This window comes from Trichosurus vulpecula, chromosome 2, assembly GCF_011100635.1.
Source record: "Trichosurus vulpecula isolate mTriVul1 chromosome 2, mTriVul1.pri, whole genome shotgun sequence".
Classification (NCBI taxonomy): domain Eukaryota; kingdom Metazoa; phylum Chordata; class Mammalia; order Diprotodontia; family Phalangeridae; genus Trichosurus; species Trichosurus vulpecula.
Genome location: NC_050574.1, coordinates 41,936,774 through 41,958,995, shown reverse-complemented (window position 1 = coordinate 41,958,995; position 22,222 = coordinate 41,936,774). Strand labels below are relative to the sequence as shown.

Genomic DNA, 22,222 nt, shown 5'->3' with positions numbered 1-22,222 from the left:
TAATGATGTAGAATGAATGGTGGAGTACTTGGAATGCTGTAGAACAGGGGATGTCAGGGCTGGGAGGGGCCTGAGGACAGGCAATATGGAACATATGAGCCAGAAAAAATCTTAGTAATCGTCCAGTTTAATAGTGTCATTTCCCATATGGTGAAACTGAGGCTTGGGAAGGGGCCAGAAATGGCCTAAATTTGCAGAGGACCAGAGTCAGGGCTCCTGAGGTCTCTCTTTGGTGATTGGCTCCCCCAGGCGCTGGGTTACCTGTAGGAGCTGGAGTCAGGATGGAAGCCACGCTGTTGATGTCATTACACAGGTCAGAAGAGCAGACTTTCCTGTAGAAGATGATAGTCACCCCAAAAGCCGCAAATGTACTGGGGCCAGAGGAAGTGATCCCATCTGCTGTGCACCCCTTACTGCTCACAATGGTGCCACTGGTCCCTGGAGATAGAGGCCGAGAATGGGGGGATCAGGGAACTTAGGATCACACACTGGGTAAGAACTGGGGGCTCAGGATGTGTGGGTCCCTGAGGAGTAGGGGAACTAAGGAATGGGGACTCTCGAATCTCTGAGAGTCTGGAGGCTAGAGGTCAGCACTACCAGGTGCCTTATGAAGTTAGGAGCTAGGGAATGAGGATTTGGGACTCAGGGAGTTTAGGATGCCTGGGTCTCTATGAGTCTTGGAAGGGGATAGAGTTGGGAGCCCCTCACCTGTGAACAGCACAGTCTCCTGACACACCTCCCCGTCCTGACAGGTGATGGTATTGTCACTTATTAGGTTTTGTAGTTGCTCTGTCTGGTTTTGTAGAATGTTAAAAAGCACCCCATTATAACAATCCAAGGCCCCAGTGCCTGGAAGAGGAAGGGTCTGGCTCAGCACCAGTGTCTCTTTCCCTTTGAGGATCCAGGTCCTCTAGCCATTATCTCCCACCCCAGGCTGACCCCCTGGATGCTCTCCTGAGGGAAATCCTGGCATTAGCCAGGAGGAGGTGGCTCTGTGGGAAATACCAGCCACTTCCATTTCTGGACTGCTCTGATGTGGATTTTCTCACACCAGCCCTGAGTCTGGGCCACTGTTATCCCCACTTCACAGATGAGGAAATGGAGATCACACAGGGAATGAGTGCTTGAGCCAAGATTCAAAGCCTGTCCCTGTGAATCTGGGCATATTGCACTAGATGACTATCTGGGGCAAGATTGTGCTGCCCTGTTTCCCCAGTCAGGGATCAGTATTCCCCAGTGGCTGTCCTGCAGAGGACTCTGAGGATCCTCTTTATTCTCCAGGGATCCAGACTCCTGCTCCTGCATCCCTCCCTGCTCCCTCTCCCTCCAACCTCTCCCCAAAGGACTAAGGCATTGAAGTCCCCAGCCTCCATCCTATCTGGAGTCAAGGAGTCCTGATTTACCAGTTCTTGCCTCCCACACAAACTAACCCACGTGCCTGGATCTGCAGCTCTACACTTTTAGGCACCAGAGGTCTAGCTCTCCTCCCCTTTCCCCTACAACAAGGATGACTTCACTCTCCAGAATCCATCTCCCTCCCCCTTCCAGGATTTTGCAGTTTCAGCTCCAGGTCTTTGCCAGAGAACCCGGGGGACCATTGATCCCGACAACATACAAGGAAGCTCGAAGGCTGCTCCAAGGAGCCAGAACAGCATCTGGAGTCTCATGATCTTGGAGCCTTGGTCTGGTTGGGAGCTGAAGGTTATTCTGTCACCTTCCAAGCGATCCAACTTCTCTTCTTATGTCCCTCTGCTCAGCAAACTTCCACCTCAGGGTAGGGAAAGAGAACTCAAAATAACTTAACCATTGAGTCAAAGGAAAGGCATGCCAGGGTAGAGCACCTTAGCAGCCAGGCTTCTGGTTCCTTAGGGAAATTTCATCCTCCATCCCCCACAATCCTCAGAGACCCAGGTACCCAGCCACTCCTCAGAGACTTGGGGCATCCCATTCCCTAGACCCTGCCCCCTTGGGGGAATCTATCAGGGTTCCTGGTCCTTAGTTTCCTCATCAGGTGAGGACATCTTTGCTCCAGACTTGCCTCAACTCAGAATGTGTCAATCATTTATTAAGACAGCCCAGGGATGGGGGGGAGGGAGAAAAGTTGCACAGCTTGACATTGACTTTGACCACCCTGCCCCTCCTGTCTTTAACACAACTTTCTTCCTGTCTAGCCCTCCTTCTATCCCCATGCTTTCTCTTCAGCTTTCCCAATCCTCTCTCCTTCCTTAGGTTGACTTAAAAGAATAATGATTTAGAGGCAGAGAATTTTATCAGTTACCTATTAGCACCAAGGCCTGTGCTTAGTATACAACGAGAGATGGGAAGGGAGTGAAGGACTGTACTAAGTACTTTGTACAAAGATTCTCTCATTCCACCTTCACAACCACCCTGGGAAGTGGGTGCTACTATTATCCCCACTTGATAGTCGAGGAGACTGAGGTTCACACAGCTAGTAAGTGTCTGAGGTTGGATTTGAATTCAGGTCTTCCTGACTCCAAGCCCAGCAGTATCTACTGTACCACCAGCTCTCTCCAAAGTGTGCGTGGGGCATCTAGACACAAGTAAGATCCATACATGGTAAATGGAAAGTGATCTCAGAGGGAAGGGATAAGGGGCTGAGGGACCAGGAAAAGCTTATCACAAAAGGCTGTATGCCAGCTGAGTTTTACAGTGTGCCAAAGGAGCCTGGAGGCAGAAGGGAGAAGGTAGAGCCTTCCACATGTAGGGGACAGACAGTGAAAATGTCAGCTCTGGGGCATTTTGTGTGAGGAACAGCCAGGAGCCCAGCCATTGGACTGCAGCATGTGGAGGAGAGTCAGGTGTGAGAAGCATGGAAAGGGAGGAGGGGGCCAGGTAGTGAAGAACTTGAAAAGCCAAACAGAGGGTGTTGTCTTTGCTGCTGGAGGCCATAGGGAGCCATTGGAGTTTATTGAGCAGGAGATGACATGATCCGACCTGTGCTTTAGGAAAATTCCTTTGGTGGCTGAATGGGGGTTGGACTGGGGTGGACAGAGGCCAAAGGCAGGTGGGGGCACCCCCCTGTTCACCAGAGGCTATCGATAATCTAGGCACAAGGTGATGAAGGCATGGATCATTGTGAGGATAGAAGGGGATTTCAAGGTAGAAATGACAGGCCCTGGCAGATGAGTGAGAGAGATGGAGGAGCTGAAGTTGCCATCAGAAATGTGAGCCTAGGGGACTGGGACCCTAAACAAGAGTAGGGAAATTTGTCACAAGTTTGGGGTGAAAGACAATGAGTTTCTCTTACCCTCTTGTTCTTTCTCTTTGCCACCCTCTCTCTTTCCCTCCTCCCATGGCACAAACATTTAACCCTAACCATTTCCCAGTGGCCTTTCAACCATGTCCTGGACTTCTGAACAGAAAGGCCAGACAGGAACATAGGGGAAAGGATCTGATGGGCAGATGTCATAAGGAAGCAACAAGGATGGGGGGGGTAACATCAGCTGTTCCTCAAATATAGAGAAGGAACATGGCCAAGGATGACGGGAGCTTCCTCACCCAAACCAGCATCACTGAGGAGCTGTGAACCCCAAGTGGGGAAATTCCGGCAAGAATCACTGGGAGTTGTGCTATGACCTGGTGAGACAATGTTAGAACTGCAAAGGATCTTAGACCTAGAACCTAGAATTAGAGAAGTAGAAGAGAGCTTAGAACACAGAATGCCATAACTAGGAAGAACCTTAGAACATGGGATGTCAGAACTGGGAGGGGCCTTAGAATGTGGGACGTCAGAGCTCATGGGGTTTTGGAACAGAGAATATCAGAGCTGGGAGGGGCCTTAGAATATTGGATGTCAGAGCTATAAGCAAAGCTAGAAGGAATCTTGAAACAGAGAATGGCTGAGCTTAAGGTAACATTATTACATAGGGTGTCAGAGCTGAGAAAAGACATTAGAATATGGCATGTCAGAGCTGGGAGGGACCTTAGAACAAAGACTGTCAGAATACAGAAGGAAAATACCCTAAAAGAGGCACTTTAGTGGTATGGGGGTTGCATTCAATGGACAATCCATTGGCCTTGAAGTCAGAGTAATGGGTTTCAGATCTCAGCCTTGGCAACAGGTTGTGTGACCTTGGGCAAGTGTCCTAATCACTCTGGGCCTCATTTTGCTCATCTTTAAAATGAGGCAGTCTGATTAGATTATTTCTGAAGCTCCCTCTAGCTCCAAATCTGTGACTCTAGAATCTAGTCCAGTTTTACAGATGGGCATCTTTGGCCCAGAGGGGAAATATGCAGGGCTATGCAGTACGTTCTGGAGAGACCTGTGACCAGGACTCAAGCCTCTGGAACCCCAGCCCAGTTCTCCTTCTGCTCTGCCAATGGCAGCTCTGATCTTACTCCCCAGATTCAGGAGACTTGGGTGAAAATTGTGAGTGTCTTGACAGATACCATCCCCAATCCTTCAAAGGGTTTCTATGTCTCTTGAATTGAGCGTGGGCTCAATAAAGCAACCTAAAACCCACTGAGATGCTGTCTAACCTCCCAGGGAAGGGAGAGGAGAACCCATGGGTATGGTGGACTTCCAATCCACACACTCCCCAGGGTTCCAAGAATCCTGATTCCCCCACCCCAGGCCACCATCCTCTCACATACCAGTCAAGGTCCAGGTGGTTCCCAGGACACAGAGTAGTAGCAGCACACCACTCAGATGGTCCTCTTGAATTGGCTGACCTAGGGCTTCTGTCTCTGCCTGCCTCTGACTGTTACTTTTGAATGTTACTTTTCTTGACCCCACCTTAGAGCAATTCCCTTGAGATGATATTGATTTAAGTGCCCTGTGGAGGAAAACAGAATAATAGGATTGCAGAATGGGAACTAAAACCAAAACTGAACTCTGAGTCTGATGGCACACCCACCTTTACCTCCCAGGATATAACCTCCTATTTATCCTGAACATCTTTTCATGTTCACTGGAAAGAAACAAGCATTTATTCATTAAGCACCTACTATGTACCAGGCACTGTAGCAAGCACTTTACAAAAGTGACCTCATTTGATCCTAACAACAACCATGTTGTTTTCTAAGGTGTAAGGTCTAGAATTCCCCCTGGCTGGAGAACCCTGTACCTCTCCCATAACCATGAGGTGTTCTTTTGATACTAAAGGCAGAGGCCAAAGAGTTCCAGATTGAGTATAGGTAGTAGTTTAATCAATTGGGTTACTTCTCTTGGGGGCCAGTATGATCGATTCCTGCCAAGAGTTCAGATAATCAGTGGTCTGGGGTGGCAGCCAGAACAGTGGTGGATCCCTTCAAAACAACTCCCAAAATCCCAATGGTAATTATAGAAACAGACAAAGGGAAAAGGAACTGGGAGTGTATTACTATTGATCATTGGACATTTGGGGTTCTCTGCTTAATAATAAGCCTCAGAAGTGGTCCAGGATCAGGGAAGCAGGTAACCAGCCCAGATGTGGGAGGGGATCAAGGTTGAAGAGCAGCAGCAGCCAGCCTCACAGCAAGGAGCCTGCAGCAAGGCCCCAAACCTGGGGCAGTTCACCAACAAGGCCTTGACCTCATTGCTGACCTGTATTGAAGCCCCTCCTGCCAGCAGAGAGATCTTGTTTCCATAGCAACCCAGTATCAGGGCCCCCATCCCTGGGGCAGACCAGTAATAAGAGTCCTCCCCCAGGGCCTGCTGGTAGAGAGACTCTGGTTTTTTCTTTTCTTTTTGTGAATAGTATTTCATTTTTTTCCAATTACACATAAAGATAGCTTTCAACACTCATTTTAATAAGATTTTGAGTTCCAAATTTTTCTCCCTCTCTACCTCTCCCCCTTCCCACCCCTCAAGAAGGCAGGCAATCTGATACAGGTTACATGTGTGCAATCATGGGAAAACATTTCCACATTAGTCATGTTGTGAAAAAAGAAACAGAACAAAAGGGAAAAGCTACAAAAACAAACCCCCCCAAAGTGAAAAAGTGTGCTTCAGTCTGCATTCAGACTCCCTAGTTCTTCCTCTGGATGTGCCCAGCATTTTCCATCATGAGTGTTATGGAGTTGTCTTGAATCATTGTATTGCTCAGACGAACTAAGTCTATCAAAGTTGATCAGAGAACACTGTTGCTGTTGCTGTGTACAATGTTCCCCTGGTTTTGCTCACTTCACACAGCGTCAATTCATGAATCCTTTTCAGATCATAATGCATAAAAATTACATTCAGTAATGGATGGTGGAAAGAGAGATTAAAAATTAATTGGAAATTAAATAATTTAATCCTGAAAAATAAGTGGGTCAAAGAACAAATCATAGAAACAGGTGATAATTTCATTAGATAATTTCATTTTTTAAAATAACAATAATGAAACAACATCCCAAACTTCATGGGATGCAGCCAAAGCAGCACTTATGGGAAAATGTGTATCTCTAAATATTTACATAAATAAGATAGAGAAAAAGCAACTCGATAAATTGGGCATGCAACTAAAAAAAACTATAAGAAGAACAAATGAAAAATCCCCAATTAGACACCAAATTAGAAATCTTGAAAATCAAAGAAGAAATTAATAAAATTGAAAGTAAGAAAATCACTGAATTAATAAACAAAACAAGCTGGTTTTATAAAAAAAACAATAAAATAGATAAAGCATTGATTAGTTTGATTGAAAAAAGGAAACAATAAAACCAAATTGCTAGTATCAAAAGGAGTGAATTCACCATCAATAAAGAGGAAATTAAGACAATTGTCAGGAGCAATTTTGCCCAATTATACACCAATAAATTTGACAATCTAAATGAAATGGATGAATCTCTACAAAAACATAAACTAACCAGATTAACAGAAGAAATAAAATACTTAAAACCAATCTTAGAAAAAGAAATCAAAGAAGCCATCAATGAACTTTCTAAGACAAAATCCCCAGGACCAGATGGATTCACAAGCAAGTTCTACCAAACATTTAAAGAACAATCAATCTCAATGCTATATAAACTATTTGGAAAAATAGGTGAAGGAATCCTACCAAATTCCTTTTATGACTCAGATGTGGTGCTGATACCTAAATCAGGAAAAGCCAAATCAGAGTAAATTATAGACCAATTTCCCTCATGAATACTGATGCAAAAATTTAATAAAATACTAGCAAGTAGATTACAGCAATATATCACAAGGATCATACACTATGACGAGGTGGCATTTATGCCAGGAATGCAGGGCTGGTTCAGTATTAGGGAAATCATCAGCATAATGGGCCATAGCAATAATAAAACCAACAGAAATCATATGATTATCTCAGTAGATGCAGGAAAAGCCTCTGACAAAACATAGCACTCATTCCTATTAAAAACACTAGAGGGCATAGGAAGAAATGGAGCTTACCAGGCTTAAAACGGTAAGTAATACTTATCCAGAATCATCGGCAAGCACTATTTGTAATGGGGATAAGCTAGAAGTCTTCCCAGTACAATTAAGGGTGAAGCAAGGATGTCCATCATTGCCTCTATTATGTAATATTGTACTGGAAATGTTAGCTATAGCAATAAGAGAAGAAAAGGAAATGAAAGGAATTAGAATAAGCAACAAGGAAATGAAACTATCACTCTTTGCAGATGATATGATGTCATAGATGATATGATGTCATACTTAGAAAATCTTCGAGAATTAACAAAAAAGTACTTGAATATTAACAACTTTAGCAAAGTTGCAAGATACAAAATAAATCTACATAAATCATTTACATTTCTATATATTAGCAACAAAGTCCAGCAGCCAGAGATAGAAAGAGAAATTCTATTTAAAATAACTGTAGACATTATAAAATACTTGGGAGTCTATCTGCCAAGATAAACTGAGAAACTATATGAACAAAGCTATAAAATACGTTTCACACAAATAAAGTTAAATCTAAACAGTTGGAAAAATATTACTTGCTCATGGGTAGGCTGAGTTATAAGAAAAATGACAATTCTACCTAAATTAATCAATTTATTCAGTGCCACACCAGTCAAACTATCAAAAGATTATTTTATAGAGCTAAAAAAACGGCAAAATTCATCTGGAAGAACAAAAGCTCAAGGATCACTAGGGAATCAATGGAAAAAAATGCAAAAGAAAGTGGTCTAGCTGAACCAGATCTCACACTGTATTCAAAAGTGGTAATTATCAAAACAGTCTGGTGCTGGCTAAGAAATAGAATAGTGGATCGCTGGAATAGGTTAGGCACAAATTACATTGTAGTAAATAGCTATAGTAATCCAATATATGATAAACCCAAAGATCCAAGTTTTAGGAACAAAAATTTGACTTGTATGATCTCTTTGGGACATAGCCCTAGAAGTGGTATTGTTGGGTCAAAGGATATACACATTTTTATAGCCCTTTGTGAATAGTTCCAAATTGTTCTCTGGAATGGCTGGATCAGTTCACAACTCCACCAACAGTGTAATGTTCCAGTTTTCCCACATCTTCTCCATCATTTATCATTACCCTGTATCATCATATTAGCTGGTCTGACAGGAGAGATGTGGTACCTAAGAGTTGTTTTGATTTGCATTTCTCTAATAAATAGCAATTTAGAACATTTTTTCATATGACTATAGATATCTTTAATTTCTTCCTCTAACTGCCTGTTCATATCCTTTGACCATTTCTCATGGTATGAAGATTTATAACCCATGGTGCATAGTTCCAAATTGTTTTCTGGAATGGGTGGATCAATTCACAACTCCACAAATAAGGTTACATTACCTTTAGCAATATCGTGTTGGTTCAGCATAGTTCATGTGATTTTATGCACAAATGTTTCTATGTTGGAAGGCTATATAATGACATGCAAGGATAGTAGAACTGTTTTTAGGCCATGAGGCTGGGAATTGTTATTTAAAAAGAATAATAAAAATCCACCTTACACAAACTAAAAATCCACCTTACATACATTCCACACCGCCAGGATCCTGGCCCTTATTTTTTCCTTGTCAACTGTAGTACATGTTCCCTTTTTGCTCCATATGTTTTCAGCCTCTCCTAGATTTGCAACTGTGCTGGTCACCACAATGATAGGCTGTCCCACATACAGGGCTAATATAGCCATTAAGGGACCCAAATGGTGAGAGGGTGCAGCGGCACATGCCGGCTGTAAAAATCTCCTCTGGTGTTCAAATTATATATAGCATTTTTCATACCCAGTTCCCTTATCACCTGTTGTAGGTCAGCATAACTCTGCCATTACCTAGGAGCCAAAGGCAAATTCTGATTTGACCAAGCTGCCTGAGTAGCTGCCATCACCCATTCCAGCAGGGAATGATTCTCCTGGGTGTGGAGAGTTTCCTGTAAATCCTGGTACAGGGTGGGGTGAGTAGTTAACAGAAGCTAATTTAGCCATCTCCATTCCAGACAAAGAATCCCATTACCAGTCCAGTAGCCATGTCAACACATTAAAATACACTGATACCCCTGTGAAAGTGGGAGTGGCCCAATATACTCAATTTGCCATCTTGCCAGGGGTCAGATTCCCCATGTCCCGGTGCCATCCACCTGCAGTATGCGCTGGAGGTCCTGTTTAGAACAGGCCACACTATCACTTTTAGCCACAACAATTTCTTCGTAAGTCAGGGGCAAGCCCCATTGCTTAACAATCTTCCACATGGCATGGGACCCCACATGTTGCAATCTACAATGCAACCATTGTGCTACATCTGAGGCTAGGGCATCTTCAAGCCACCATACTAGTGCCTCATCATTCCCTAGTGAAGCCAGGGGATCATGCCCAGTTACATGATACATGGTTATCACCTTCTGCTGTCCTATAGACCACAAGTCTTTCCACATGTCCGTGCCTCACAATGGCCAATAGCTCACTAACCATTGGGAAGAATACATATTATTAGGCCACAGAATACAGCCCAGGTGTCAGTACATATAGTTAAAGGGCCTTTCTCATGGGTCCCCGCAAGTCACAGGGCCTGTAACTCAGCCCACTGACTGTTTTGTCCTTCTCCCACCTCCATCCATGTATTTGCAGTCTCTGGGTGGAAGGCCACAGCTCTCTACTTCAGGGAATGCCCCCAGATGGACCCATCCATGTACCAATGGTAGGGGATGTAGGTCCCTTGCCATCTTTATAGGAGCTTTCCAACACACTCAAATCAATAGCCTCTTCTGCCTTATCAGACAGATAGGTAACAGATCCCAAAACTGCCTGAAGCTCAGGGCTCCGCAGACTGGTGGACATTGAGCTTTGCTGCTGGAGGTGATAATCTCACTGAGCCAAGGTTGGGGTCTGTGCTACGCCACTTCTTGGCTTTTGAGTCCAACCATGCACCAGCTATGGGGTAAGCAGTCCACACTGTAACTGGTCCCACTTCTGTGATAGGTTCTGTTGCAAGAAGGTGTGGTACCCAGTACATGACTGCTTTTGAATCAAAGAATATCACACCTCTTCTCCCTTCGGTAATTGTGACCAGAACCGTATTGGTTGCCAGGTTCTCTCCATTTTTTTTGCCAAAATCGGCAACCATTTCCCTCTGGGGTTATGTGAACTTCCAGTTTACAAGCACATGAAGGATAAAAGACCCTTTCAGCCTATACAGCCATAATAGTCATCTTGGCAGTACTAAAGGCTTGGGTACACTCCACATCCCAGTCCCACTGAACACCTTTGTGTGTCACACCATACAGGAGCTTCAGGATCTAAGCTAAGTGAGGGATGTGTGGCACAGATGACTAGTTGAAATCAGACTCATCTCAGGTAGAAAGTAGAAAGGAAATTTAATTACAATCCCACAGGAAAGGGCAACTCAAGTGCCGAGAGCACCTAGGGTCCTCTCAGGGTCAGAGCATGCTGAACACAGAAAATTCAGGTGTTTTTATAGGTCCCTAACCACAATTCCCCTTCCCAACCTCTTTCCTCTCAGCTTAAAGACACAAGCTTTCAGGATACAATGTGGACGTGATAAATCTACCCCGGTGACAATGGCAAAGAACAAATGGTATGGTTATTTTTGACAAGCAGGTGATGCACCATTCTTACATCTTAAGTGATAAATCTACCTCAGTGACAATGACAATGAACAAATGGTTTGGTTATCTGTGACAAGCAGAAGCCAGTTGTTGGTTACCTCATCTTCACATCAGTGGCAAACTAGCCTTTCCCACCACCCTTGCTTCTACAACAGATGCCTTCCATCACCCTTACATCTGTGATGGATATCTCCCAGCACCCTTACATTTGTCTCCCATCATTCTTATACCTAACTGGCCTTTCTGACCAGGTCTTGCACGGCTACATTGCACCTGGCTTTCCAGCTTTTCATGCATTTCTCTTTCAGGAGCCCCGTGCCCTTGGGTAAATACACAGGATCGCATCCTGTGTCCTATTTTTATTCTCGGGGGATCCTATGGTTACTAACTTGTCTTCCCACAGTCACTAACTTGTCTTACAGAAAAACTTAAGTAGGAAGCTGAAGATTAGATTTCATGAGAGGCCTTACTATCTTCCTTATTTCCTACTTATTCAATTTGTCCTTTTTATGAGAGGTCTTCACTTGTTCCACTCAGGGAGGAACACTCTCCAATATCCCAATAAACCTAAAAATTCCTGTAATTGCTTTGCAGTTGTAGGGGTGGGGTAGGATTGTATCTTATCAATAACTGCAGAAGGCATAATCTTCTGCCAAACAACACCTAAGAATCTGACACATAAGCCAGGCCCTTGGACCTTGTCTTGATTGACTGCCCATCCTTTCTCATGTAGATGAGCCACCAAGGTAAGGGCAGCCAAGTCAGCAGCCACCAGGCCATGACACAAAGTGGGGCTGTGCAAATAGCCTTGGGATAACACTTGAAATATCCACTGTCACCCTTCCCCTGAAAAGGCAAACTGTTCTTCACTTTCTGGGGCAATAGGGATAGAAAAAAAGTATTTTCCAAATCCAAAACTTAATGAAAAGTCCCTAACTTGTGGCTCAGTTGGTCCATGAAGGCTGTTACAGAAGGCACCACCACATGCAAGGAATTTTTTCATGTATTTCAATGGCCCAAATCACCTGGTCCCTCTGCCCAAGGAATTTGGCCCACAGCAGTCCACCTTGATTACTTAAATTAGCTTCCTTCCCACTCCTTAATCCTATCCAAACCCCCATTCTCTGTTACCTCCAAATCGCCACCAGTCTTTTTCCCTATAAAAATATCAGTCTCCTCCCCATCAAATGTGCAAGCTCACTAGGAGTCTGGCCCACTTGCACTGACATCATTAATAAACTCATTACTTTGGAAGGTCTGAGTGGTTGAATTCTTTTGAGGCAGACCCAAGGCCTACACCCTTGCGTTTTGGAGTTCCCAGCATCCCTAGACTACAATAGAATCGCCTCCCTGATGTCATGATCCTCTTCAAGAATGAAGGACAAGCAATAACAACTTCTAGCGTGCACAAAGTCTTGTTTACCTTGGAGAACTTTGAAGAGGAACACCTTGTCACCCATAAATCTTCCACAAGGCAGTGCAGAAAAGGGAGCTTAGATGGATGGGGAAGTCTAAGAAAGTTTTGTACCCAAACCAGCTTACCCAGTTACTTGTAATGTTTAACAGGGATTTACTCTCATTGACTTTGTGACTTCCAGTGGGAGATAAGGAGGAAAACTGCAAGATTCTTTCTTTCTCTTTGCCTTTACACCCTGACTAGGTTGGAGATTGTAAAGATAAGGATAGACAAGAAAAGGAAGGAATTTTTTTTTCCTTTTGGTTTCTGGATATTTATAGCATTATCAACTATTAGAGACTAAAAATTGTAACTGAAATGTAATATCCCAACTATAAATTTCTAAATTATGGTTTAAAGATTTTTGTAACTGTCAAAACATCTTAGTGGATTTTTGGAAGTTTACAGAGAGGGTTAAGATTAAGGACAAACAGCACATAACTCTCCACTTCCTGAGAGGTATTAGATGTATATTTTCTAGTAGAAGGTGATTTTCACCTACTAGCACACAAGCAGAAATAAAGCTAGTTTGAAATATTTCAACACATTTTTACTGTCTCAGGAAATTAGTAGTGTTAAACCTGAAAGTTGGTTGAAGGAAACAACAGGCTAAGTGATAGAAAAATTCATATTACTTATACATTTATGTATTCATTCCCTTTAAACTTAGCAGATGCATGCATGGGGGCCATACTAAGTCTGACTCCCCGAACAAACAAATGGGGAAGCTGAAATACATTTTTTGATCCCAACACAGCAGCCTGCATTACATCATTTTTATGATCCCCATGTATGTTAATTATGATACAAGACAAGGATTTTTCTTAATGAAATAGATTGTAAATACAATAAGTCAGATAGTTGACAAAGTGTCACCTGAAATTACAACCCAGGATCTCTGTGCTTAATTTGCCATTAACATTCCATAACATCATATATGCCCATAAAATATTAGGATAAGGAAAAGTCACATAACTCAAGATAGTGTCTGGGGTTGAGGTTTTCACCCTTGATGGCCATGGACAGAGGAAGGAACGCTCTGTCTGAGTGTGTTGACATAAGAAGAGGCATCTCTGAGCTTACTCAGAGAACAAAGAGACTGTTAGGTCCAGACTCTTCTTCTGGTAAATTAGTTCACGCTCTGAGTCTTATTGAAATTACAAAAATGACATAAAATGGTATGTAGCTAAGTCACCCAAATTGAAATAGACTATGCCACTCCAGAAGGAAAAGTTTAGTGATGAATTGGTATTGTACAAGGAAATCTGTACAGGAGAGATTCAGTGGAATGTTAGACTAGAATAGCATCGGGAAATGAGATGAGATAGATTTAAGAAAAATAGCAAAGGTAAGATGAAGGGTGGAAACACGATGGCAAAAGAAAGACCAATTTGGAGTCCATGGCTTTAATCGAAGTTCACTAGAAGGAAAGAAAATATGCAAGAGAGAAGGTTTAAGCAAATAGAGATAGGAGGAGAGTGGATGGAATGTTCAAGGAAGGTGGAGCCCCCTTTGCATGGACAGTAAATAGAGGGTTTGAAAGACAAGGGTTTGGAGTTTTGGAAAGGGAGGTTTGAGAAAGGTTTTTTTTTTTTTATCTCATCGAGATAAGAAGGATATGAAAAACTTTTTGGAGAAGGACCTACTACCAATTTTAGACAGATAATATTCTATCAAGTTATAAGGTTTACCAAATGGAAACTATAGAAACAAGTTTTGCAGCATGGAATTATTTGAGTATAGCATACTAAAATTCTGTCCTTGAAGAACTATAAGAAGGTCATGTGCCAATCCTTACAGCCTCATGGGTTCCAACAAAAAGGTGATGGGCAGGTGAGACTACTACCATGAATCTTTGAAAGTGAGCCAACTGAAAGCAGAGGACTCTATAATTTGAGTTAATGCCACTTGGCAAAATTGAGATTTTGAATGTTACTATTTGTGATTGTAAATCCACATTTGATTTAATTGAAGTTTTTCCTGAAACGAAATCATGACGTGGTCTCATTAACATTGAGATATGTTTTTCTATTGGGATAATTGTAGTAAATCTGAACTTAGTGCAAAATACATTTGATATTTGGCATTAAGGTGATGTGCTTGGAAACTGCATGGATCAGAAAAATAGAAGTTCAAATCGGGTTTCAGAAATTTATTAGCTGTATGAACTTGAGCAAGTCACTTAACTTCTGTTTGCCTCAGTTTCCTTATCTGTAACATGAAATAATAGCAGTAACTGTCTTCTGGGTTTGTTGGGAGGATCAAATGAGATAATTGTAAAGAGCTTAGCATAGGGCCTTGAACGTGGTGAGCATTATATAAATGTTAGCTATTATTATTTTGAAGAAGTATAATTACTCTATGCTCTTTTTTGAATGTGATTGGCACAGAAAGCCAAATTGATAGTTATCTAACGGGATTTGGAGATGCGTCCAAATGAATTGGTATTATTTAACTGGCAAAAAAGTATTCTGTTATAAAACTCCAAATATTATTTATGTTATTGTTGGGCTTCTAATTTTTCTTGTATTGTGATTTTGGAGAAATAAGATATAAGAAATACTGTTAATTTGAAAATGATACCCAAGAGGGAGACAATTGTATTATTACAAAAGTAACTTCTCCTTTAAACTGATGTGTTTAGATTATTAAATGAGTTGTTGAAGAATATTGTAATAAAGTTTAAAAGTGAAGTATCTAATTATATTTTGCTTTATGATGTATTATAATAATAATAGCTTACTGTTGACAAGTGCATGGGGGTGGGGGAAGAGCACCGCAGGCCTCTTAAGTTGTCCTTATCTTCCAGGCTCCTTGGGACCTTGTTTTTTTGGTGGGGGAGTCATAAGATTTTATCAAATCTGAGAGAAGAGGCTGACAGCAGCTTGTGAAGTTCTAAAGAATTTATAAGTTTGCTTAAAGAGTAAGTTTGATCTGATAGATTGTTTGACTGTCACTTATGAAAATCATGAAATTGTATCTGTTAATAAATAATATGTATTGAAGTTATATCATCGAGCCAACTTAGAAACAATAAGCCTTAGATTCGAAGATTTCAGTTTTGCCTTAGGAGTTAATAGGCAATACAGACACATGTTAGTCTGGAGGCCTACAGTAGCCACGATTTTTCTAGGGTTTTGGATCAACTATCATGTATTCACTATATGTGCAAAATTCCAAAATGTAAGTTTTAATGATGGATTTCTGCTCCAGGATGGATGTAAATTAGAAAGGATGAATAAGATAAGGCCTTATTTATGTGTGTGGGTTGGGTTTTTTTTGAGACAACTGGGGTTAAGTGACTTGCCCAAGGTCACACAGCTATTAAGTGTCTGAGGCTGGGTTTGAACTCAGGTCCTCTTGACTCCTGGCCTTATACTCTATCCACTGTACCACATAGCTGTCTGTATGTATACTTATTGCTAATGGTTATTGCAATACGAGAAAAATAAAAATAATAGTCCTAAGCTGGGATTAGTGAAATTTTGCTATTTGACATAAAATCTTTTGGTACTCTAATCTGATGTCATTCTGAGTTTTGATTTCAGGTAGGATTGTCTGGAGTGTCACTAAACAAATAGTCCACTATTCAAGGGGAATGCTATGTGCTGCCCAAAGGAGTTCCATTTGAGAACTGCTACAAGGGGATAACTGTTTCTGGCAAAGTTGAAGGGACAATATTGCATACACAAAAGTAAGATCCTCTTGACTCAGTTTCCCCATTGTGCTATTTCCTTTCTAAACAGGAAAATTTCCCACCTGGTTAATTCTGAGCCTGGCTATGATACACTGTGAGTGATGTAGAACTTTGCTTCATAATTGACTGTTAACTATCACAATTACCGAGAATCAAACAGAGCTATGGGAGCTCCCCCCCATCCCCCGCCCCTGTTCATATCAGGTCAGCCCATTCCCTTGGAGGGATCTTGAAGATTATTTTTATATCCATGACCCTCCTTTTTCCTGTCAGAACAAATTTCTATATTTAAGGAAGGTGAACTATAGAAGTTTTTTGTCATTTCCACATTAAATCTATTAATTAATACATTAACACTAAAACATCTCTGAGTTACTATAGTAGCATGCAAATATAAAAGATGTTACCATTTTTAATCTGAATTTGTGATCAACTCCATATCCTAACCAATTAGGCAAATGGGTTCTTAAGCTTTCCATCTACAAGATTAGATCCTTAAAGTATCTTGTTCTTTCAGGATGATATGAACATAATATATATTCTCAAAAGAGGGGGATAAGATAAAGATGTAAAAGTTGTTAAATTTAATGGAGTAGTAAACTTGGACAAAGCAACAAGATTAAACTGTTTTCTCTAAAAACATATGTGTGTGTGTATACATCTATGATTAGTTTCCAAATGTTTCTAATGGGATATACAAGTTTTGAGTATGTTTTAGTAATAAGTTCTCAAAACTGAATTAAGGATTTTATGTACAAAATTGCATTAATAATTGTAAAGAACTTTAAAATAATGAGTTTTTCATGTTTTGAAGTCTTCAATACCATTAAGAGACAGAAGGACTAATTTCACAAGTCTGGCTCTCATTGATCCTTTTTTTTTTTTGTTTTTTGAAGATTTTTCCTTCAGCCTGTTGATGGCATTGTCCATATCAGGCGAAGGTTCAAGTAAAGCTAGGAAGAGCAAGAGGTATGTAAAAACTGAAATTCTCAGAAATTTCAGGTGACTTATAGGTTTCTAATTTAATGCTCCTCTTATAGCTCTGTCATTAATAGGATTAGCTCCATAAGGTTTAACATGGTTTTCACTGCATGAACTAGTTAATGGAAAATCAAATTTAGAAGGTTGTACTAAATTGTATTGAGTCTTGTTACTTGCAGATTTTAGGAACATTAAATAGGGAATCTCTACAAGTGACTTGTAACCAGAAAAGTCAATCTGCTAAGAGGAGCCCCCTCCAGAGTTGCCCTGTGAATGAGGCTTTTTCAAGAACTTCCCAGGGAAGATGTTTCCAGGGATCAGATGACTACATGGGACAGTTGGTACCCAACATGTAGTTTCTGATCAAATGGACATTGGAACTGAGTAACCAGGAACAAGGAGATGATGTTACTTAATATTGAAGATCATTATTATTAGTTTCATGGTGTTTATACTTGCCTGGAAGAGGCAAATGTTCTAATTTCTTCTATTTACTGTTCCAGCATCAGGACTATTCCTCTGGCAACTTTTGGTCAACTGAAAGCCTGTCCTGTGTTTCTATTAGCCTACCAAAACTTGACTTAGGGAATAATACTGTTAATTGTTTGACAAGGGGAACTTTGATCTTCCTAAAGCAATTTCATTATTTCTCAGCAGCCCTAATTGGTAATATATAAATCTCTTCTCTCAAAACTGTTTATTGGAACCTTGTTAAGTAGTTTAAGCTTTAACCTCACCTGGCTTACCTACAGAGGCTGTTCAACAAGATGTGTCTCCTTAAAGGATGTATGAGGTTATAACTCTGCTGACCTAGTTTTGCTCAAGAAAACACGGGATTATGATTTTTGTGATACTCATGGCCACAGCAGATGCACTTCCCAGTGTATGTTTAAGTCTCTTGACTTACAGCCACTGAGACTTTCTCAAATTGATCCCTCTGACTATAGGACAATAGGGTAAAGTTTTTTCACCACTCTGGCCCTATCCCTCCTTAAAGGAATTTTATCAAGCCTTGGACAAAGTGGATGAGGAGGACATTTTGATTGATTCAAATTATTTTAATAAACTCCATTTGAATCCATAACCTAGCTTTCTGCTTCTGCAATTATGCTTTTGCTAGTATAAGAATGCTGGACAAGCCCAAAAATGGGGATTGTGCATTATTATTTATCACCTATCAATATCATTTGAACTTAAATTTATGTGACTAAAGATTGTTTCAACTCAGAATGTTACCTTGACATCAGTAACTCCCCACAAATGCTAGAGATGACTACAAGGTATTTTAGGCTCCACCAAGTCCTGGATCCACCCAAAACATTCTTATTTTCAGTCCCACACCCACATACTGTTTTGGGTTCACTCAAGCTTATGTTTTGGGCTCCTTTGTGTTTTGGCTTCACCCAAATTTTATCGAATGCTTATATTCACTTATGTCTATCTCAATCTACCTTCCTTTCAAGTTGCCATCTTGACAAAATTGCTCAACTGTGTATGTGTGGTTGTGTGTAGAAAACCTTATGTACATCCCATATAAAATAAACTCTCAGATGCGTGGACAAGATGGAGCCACACCTCCTTTCTGGCTCACTCTTCCTTACCAAGTGACCTAATCAATTTCTTTCTCAAACTCTTTTAGATTTTGGGGTTTGTTCTTGCAAATGACACGTTTTAGCGTCTTCGGTGAGCAGCATCTATGTCTTGAGTGTCCCTGACACCATAATAACTCATTATGATGGAGTTCTTTTTCTGTTTGCCCATCCTTGCAGCCAACTTTCTGATGTGAAATTTGGTGTTAGGGCTGGGCTCTGTCACACTTCTGGAGGGAAGATCTGGATTGGTCCTGTTGCTACTTTCTTGAGTACTCAGTACGAGTGTTGTGCTATTCCAGGATTGCAGGGACAGCCTGGGCACCTGAAAGCCTTCAACACTTCCAAAGTGGTCTGATCCAGGGAAAAATTTGATCACTACCCTCTTTGTCTGAGCTCTGTAAGTTCCTGACCTGGGTTTGGGCTTGAGCAGGAGTAGATGCTGCTGGACTCCACCCCTATCAGCCTGCTGGGAAGTTCTGTTGTTTCAAAGGGGCAGAATTGTAGGCTTCTCTTTGGTCTGAGATTCTTGCCTTGCTTATTCTTCTGTAGGCTTGACGACAGGCTGGACAATGAATGTGAAGAATTCAGAAGGACTTAGGGAGACCTGTATTTGAACTGGTGTGGAACAAGGCAGACAACTTGCATAATGACCACAGTAATGTAAAGGAAAATAACATTGAGAGACATCAGAACTCAAATAATGAGGGACAAAGCTTGGCTCCAAAGAATGGCCAGTGCTCTCCTTTTTATCATCAAAGAGGTGGTGGGCTACAGGTGCTGAATGAGGTATACACTATCCAACATGGTCAGTATGCTGGCTTGTTTTGCTTAATGATGCTTCCTTGTTATAAGGGATGTTTCTACGTGGAGGTAGACGGTCTGCAGGATGGTGGGGAGATCACTGTGAAGTGCCAGCAATGTACATCTTTAAATAGTTCTTTTTTGTTATTAATTAAATTGTTAACAAACTGAAACATTTCAATATACAAAGAAGAAAAAAAAGAGGACTTGTGAGCTGTTTCAGGGCTTTTAAGTGTTTATGAAATTTAATAGAGACACTTTAATTCAACAAATTCAGCATTATTTTTAAAAGCACAACTAAAGGATTTCTTTTTAAAAGTTTACATAAGAAAGCCATTGAATTTTAAAACTAAAAATCATTTCCAATGCCAGGGTTGGTGAATCTGCCACCTATGGGCCTCAATTCAGTCAAAGGGCCACACTTGAGGACCTAGAGGGCCACATGTGGCCTTGAGGCTGCAGGTTTCCCACTCCTGTCTAATTAATAAGCTGGCGTTTGTTGTTCTTTGTTTTTTATCAGTAATGCCTTCTGAATGGCCTCCTGATATATCTGACTGTACTTTCACGTGGCTTTTTAAGCCATCAAGTCAATTTTAAACAGTACTTTTGAGGGCTCTGAGATCCTAATCCCAATTCTCACTTTCACTGACAAGTTGGATGCCCAGAGCTATTATTCCTCTCCAGGGTTCTCTGGGTACCAGATAATGAGATTTTTCTCTCATGCTATCAGTTTGAGCTCTCATCCCAATGTATTCTCCTCAGCATCAATCACTGATTATGGTTTACTGTTTCTTTTACAAAATAGCTACCTTCCAGGGATTATTCCTCAAGTTTCATTTAACCAATTAAGAACAATTCATTTTTACAAAGTGGCATTTATTGAGGAGGTATAGGAAGAAAAGAAGTACAAATCATCATTCTGAATACACTCCCTATACCACCTTAGCCCTTAGGGGGAGTGGTTTTACACTAAAGCTACAAATGTTCTTCCCTCCAAATACACTTCCAAATCTGTATACCTAAGGTATGAAGTCACTCTAGAAAATACCATCTTGGCTGATGTGTCCAATTTGTTGCCAGGTTGGGTCCCACAGTTCTTTTCACTCTTCAGGGCTTTGATGGAGTTTTCAGAGAACCTTCAGCCAGCTAGCCTTTCACGTTGCACAAGGTCATACCCTGGTCTAATACTCCTTCACCCAAGAGCAGGAAAGGACAAACATAGAGAGGCAAAGAATGGAGGCTGGAATTCAGGGACTATATGCAGACTCTCTCTTCAACCAAAGGCTTGCAGCACATTTTTCTCACTCAAAACGTTGAGGCTGGAAAGAGAAGCTTGAGTTGCCCCTATGGGAATCTTTTGTCTGCCTGTTGTTTCAGTGACCAACCAAAAAAGTCACTCTTCAACACCAAGCAAACAGCCTGGAAATAATGCCTGCTCATGCTCTGAAATCTACATGGGGAATTCCATGGTGTTAGGGAAGCACCTTGTTATTTGAGATTCCATTTTGGGCTGAAATGGGTCACTTACAGGTCATTGAACTGTTAAGGAAAGGAGGTTGTCTTAGCCCTAACATAACAAGCATAGCCAATTTAGTTTTGATAAATATGGGGCCCTCCCTGCCTTCTTCTCGATAAGGAACTATATTTAGTCATCAGGACAGGTGTGGTGACTGCCTTAGTCTTGGGATAGCCACCAAGTCTGAAGGGTGCTGATCCCACATGGGTGGCTCTCTTGATGTCCTTAAGCAACCAGGAAGCTATCTCAATACAGTCAAGGAAGCATGATTTGAGCCCTGCCCAATTCCTCCTCCCCCCAATCATATCCCAACTTCGTTACCTTTTAGGAAAAATCTAGTCTCTCATTAGAGAATAAACATTTATTAACCATCTATTATGTGCCAGGTACTATGCTAAGCACCTTATAAATATTATTTCATTTGACCGTAGACCTAGAGCTGGCAGAACCCTAGAGGTCATCTAGTCAAGCTTCCTCATTTTGCATGTGAGGAAACTGAGGCCCAGAGAGAGAGAAAAAAATGATTTTACATAGGTCACACTGGTGATGATCAGCAGAGGCTGGATCTGAACCCAGATCCTCTGACTTTTACATCGGTGTTCTTTCCCCTGAGACTCAGAAAAGTAAAGGGAAGACCACGAAGATAGTGGAGAGATGAGTCAGGATTCAAACCCAGTTCTTCTGGTCCTCAAACCCAGTGCTTTTCCTTCTGAACCACTCTGCTTTATGGAGGGATCATTCTCGTTGCAACCTTGCTTAATCCAGATTTGGGTACTGACTTGAGTTTACAAAGCGTTTTCTTCACAACTACTCCTTTGAAGTAGAAAGTGAAAGTAATAAATTTCCATTTTACAAAAATGGAAAATGAATCTCAAGGAGAGGGAGTGACCTGTACAAAGTTATGTCACTTGTAAGAGGTAGAGTGGGGATTTGAACCCAGGGTTCTTGACCATGGCACTCCTTCTGCTGTATATATAACCTGTCTCCCAAGTCTGCTGTTTGTTCAGTTACTTCCTAAGAGCCTCCTGAGAGAATTTACATTGTTTCTGGGGTTTTCTCTTTTTGCTATTACAAGTACATGTAACTGTAAACATACATGTCCTGATTATTATTTTGTGCTTTGTTGTTACCATAATGAGGCTGTCCCCACGTGTAGCATAAGGATGTCTTCCTGAAGCAGAATAGACACATGTAGCCTCTT

The 22,222-nt window shown here is 41.3% G+C and overlaps 1 protein-coding gene across 1 annotated transcript in view; it reads right to left on the bottom strand.

Annotated features, from left to right (window-relative positions):
• Window positions 1-5,614, bottom strand: part of LOC118836372 (CD177 antigen-like) — a 39,977-nt gene extending 34,363 nt beyond the window's left edge. The window contains exons 1-2 of the mRNA XM_036743684.1: window positions 5,476-5,614; window positions 262-438 (exon numbers count right to left, since the gene is read on the bottom strand). Coding sequence (XP_036599579.1) covers window positions 262-438; window positions 5,476-5,614 — 316 coding nt within the window. The remainder of the gene's footprint in view (window positions 1-261; window positions 439-5,475) is intronic.
• Between the last annotated feature and the right edge of the window lie 16,608 nt (window positions 5,615-22,222).